A 4,014-nucleotide genomic window follows, 5' to 3' on the forward strand; every position below is an offset into this window, starting at 1 on the left:
TGAATTGTCCGTTTGGACAGTTTGGGGAGACTGATATTTTTATGGTAGATTCATGTGTTAAGGTTAAAATTATTTTGTTTAATTTGATGAAATTTCGGTAATGCATTTCTAGTTGTTCTCTGGGTGCATACTTGATTATCGGAAAATTAATTTCACCGATTTCATGTTGTGTACTTGGAGACCAATGCGAAATGCTGCCAAAATTTTGTCAAATTTAACAAAATAGAATTAACCCTGATGTATGAAGCTACCATAAAAGACGGTCTTCCCAAATGGGATAGGGCCACACCTATAATAAAAAAGTGAGATTTTCATGCATCGAATAACTTTGAGAGTATGACCGAGTTATTACTTAGATGGATCGAAGTTGGATGAATGAAAGTCGCATCAGCCCAGAATATGAGGAAGGCGTCGAGCAATTCTTACAATTTGCTTCACAAAGAGGTCAACCGGATGAAGATGGAAAATATTATTGTCCTTGCATCAATTGTTTGAATGGAAGACGACAAATACTGGATGACATACGAGAGCATCTGTTGCCACACAATTGTCACCTAATGTCATCGGAGAAGAAACTGACGATGTTCATGCTAATCGTAATGATCACGATGAAGGAGAATTAATTAACATCGTCTAATGTAATTTTTTTTTATTTTGTACTTAATTTCAATTCATTTAATTACATTCATACGCATTTATTTTTTATAACATATTGAATTAATGTTTTTTTTTTTCACAGCCAAATGGCTACACAGTCAAACTCTCCTCCGCCTCCTCCTCCTTCTACTGGTGTAACATCGCATTCGTCATCACCACCATTGAAGCGGACTAGAAAGGCCTCACGCCTAAGATTATTGGCGACTAGACCAGTTGGGGCAGAGAGACCCCTTGTCCATGTGGATCCTGTTACTGGCAAAGCAGACGGTCCCCACAGCAAGAAATTTAGAACATATTTAGGGATCGTTGCTCGTGATAAGGTGGATGTCACATACGAAAATTGGAAGCATGTCCCTATTACTCAGAAGGATTTGATATGGGAGGATATTCAGGTATCATGTATTATTTCATGTTCCATATTGTTTGTTAGCCAAATATTTGAATTTAGTATTAATAAAACCTAATTTACTCTTTGTTAGGCTGAATTTGATATTCCTGAAGCATCTGATTTAAGGACAAAAAAGAAAATACTTCAGACTGTGGGGGAGCGGTGGAGACAGTTTAAGTCTGATTTGACGTCGAAATGGGCACTTGCAGCTGACAAGGATAGTGTTGATGACACTGTATGCAAAATGTACGGCATTAGCAAGGAGAAATGGACCCAATTTTGCCAGAGCCGTAGAGACCCTTCATGGGAGGTAACTAATTTGGGATTTTCATTTTTTTAACTTTAAATGAACTTATTATAATACATTGTAATCATGAGTTTCATTAATGTTTCATTTTTACAGAATGTTCGAAAAAAAGCACAAGCTGTCCAAAAACAAAACACTGCCCCTCACGTGATGTCTCGTGGGGGTTATGAATATTTAGAAAAAAAGTTGATGGATGAGAAGAGAAAGAAAAAACTAGAGGAAGCAACTCAATCCGGAAGCACTGACACCGTCATTGATCCTCCATCTCCCATCAAACGACACGTGAAGTGGAAGCTAGCCCGCACCAAGAAAACTGGTGACATGACATCTGAAGCAGCAAAGGAAATTGCTGACAAGATTGTAAGTCACTTTCAATTCATAATTGTAATTATTTTTTTTATTGTGTGATTAAGTATAGAATAAATGTGTTATTCACAGGATGCGCTTGAGGAGCAGGCCTCACAGGGTTCCTTTGTTACCCATGGACGTCATGATATACTGACTGCTGCCATTGGGCGACCAGAACACCCTGGTCGTGTGCGTGCTGTAGGAGCCGGTATAACCATCAAACAATACTTTGGATCAGCTTCAAGGACCTCCTCCATTGCTCCCGAATACCTGCAACAGTTGACGCAACAAATCAAGGACCAACTAGAGGATTCAATCACAGAAAAAGTCACTCGACGGCTAATGTTATCCTTCAGCCAAATGCAATCACAGGGACTCGCACTGCCTCCTGAACCTGATGTTGGTCCTTCAGCTGCTCGTGTCAGCACAAAGGAGAGTTGTGTTGATCCCTCAGGGAACGATCTAGACACCGGTGACTCATACAAATGTGGGTTGTATATTGAAGAATATCCTTCTCGCCTGGTTGCCCTGGGAAGAGTTTATGAGGGATCTACAACAATTCACAACATTCCTTTGCTGCATGATCAAGTTAAGGTTAGTGTTGAGGAGATTAGAGATGTAGATGCTCCCATTCCTGTACCCACTAAAGAGGTTAAGGTCGTGGGACAGGCTCTTAACACATTCCTTGCTTGGCCGACACATCTAGTCAAGCGTTTATCAGAACAGGTATTTTAGTGTCATTAAATGCTTATTTTTCCAATTAAAATGTTTACTGTGATTAAATTATGTCAATTAATTATGTTGGATAAACAGGGAGCTGTGAGACCCGCGAAACCTGCAGATAGGCCGGATGATGAGGTCGATGATCCGCTATATCTAATGACATTGACCATTCCACAGCTTTTTTTGAAGCCATTGCAGGTTATGTGGGATGCTACCTTGTTTGGCCTATTTAATGAAAACTTTCCCTTGTACATAAAGCATGAAGATCTGTCTGAAATTGCACATGGTGGTCAATGTCTCAGCATATCTGTTATACAGTTGTGGATTCTGTAAGTCAATTTAGATTATTGTTAGTTACCTAATTTATTGTTTTACCTTCATGCATAATTTACTTTGTGTTAACAATAATAGGCATATGACTGAGACAAGTATGCGAGCTGGGAATATCGATGTGTATGGATTCCTCGAGCCACAGTCTATCCAGAGATCTGGCCAATCACAATTTGAATCAGAAAATTACATTAAGAACTGGATGCAAAATTCAAAACGAGATGTGTACCTAGGAGCCTACTTGAATGGGTAACTTAAACTCAACAAATGAATTTAAATAATGTATAATAGTATAATAACATATATTGGTCTCCACTGCAGTGCACATTGGCAAATGGTCGTCATTTTGCCTAAGGAAAATGTTGTCATTTGGTTTTGTTCGTTGCATAATAAGCCAGACAACTACCTCAAAGGCATAATTAATAGGTCAGTGTTGTTTTTTAATATATTTGCATTAGCATTAGTCAGGTAAATCAAAATTTTAAATGTACAATAAGAATCTATGTTTGTATTCAATAGTGCTTTGAAAGGACTTGACGATACTCAACAAAGTAAATCCAAGACTCCTGCTAGGTGGATTGTTGTTAAAGTAAGTTATTTAAACAATATGTTTTCACTTATATTTTAGTATTGTGTAGACTAATTTGTACTGAACGTTGCATATCTAAATTTCATAATGTATTTAGTGTAATAGACAAAAAGGAAGCACTGAGTGTGGGTATTACGTCATGCATTGGATGTCAACTATAATCTTAGGAAATTTCCAGAATAATTGGGAAATGGTAATTTTTAATTCACCAAATTTCATATTATTATGATTGCTAATATATTATTAACTTATGTTTTATTATATCATGCAGTATTTCACTGATCCTAGACCATTGGAACCAGAAAGATTGAAGGCACTTCGCAACCAGTGGGCAAAGTACTATTTGAAAGTGAAAAATGAAACTTAGGATGTTTAGACAATCTTGTAATTGTAGTTTATATTTACTTACTTAATTTACAATTCATGTCTCAACATTAAATATGTTTTAAATTCATAGTAATTTGTAAATTTCTTATTGAATTTTCTGGTAAAAACTGTTTCAAAACAGAATGAAAATTATATGTTGTGTGGTCTGATTTTAAAATTTGCAGGTTATTTTTGGGATTTATTGAAAAAACAGACATCATGTTAAAAATAAATTTCTAAAACAACATCAGTTTTTTAAAAAACCGATGTTAAATGTTACTTACAACATCAGTTTTTTAAAAAACC

General features: G+C 36.4%; 1 protein-coding gene across 1 annotated transcript; it reads left to right on the forward strand.

Moving 5' to 3' along the window:
• Positions 1-253: 253 nt before the first annotated feature.
• On the forward strand, positions 254-3,391 carry LOC114385268. The gene is made up of 8 exons (XM_028345285.1): positions 254-638; positions 740-1,049; positions 1,137-1,355; positions 1,449-1,712; positions 1,791-2,426; positions 2,514-2,752; positions 2,835-2,897; positions 3,382-3,391. The coding sequence occupies exons 2-8, from the start codon at positions 744-746 to the stop codon at positions 3,389-3,391; spliced, it is 1,737 nt and encodes a 578-aa protein (XP_028201086.1). The 5' UTR covers positions 254-638; positions 740-743.
• The last annotated feature ends 623 nt before the right edge of the window (positions 3,392-4,014 follow it).

This window comes from Glycine soja, chromosome 14 (genome assembly GCF_004193775.1).
Source record: "Glycine soja cultivar W05 chromosome 14, ASM419377v2, whole genome shotgun sequence".
Lineage (NCBI taxonomy): Eukaryota > Viridiplantae > Streptophyta > Magnoliopsida > Fabales > Fabaceae > Glycine > Glycine soja.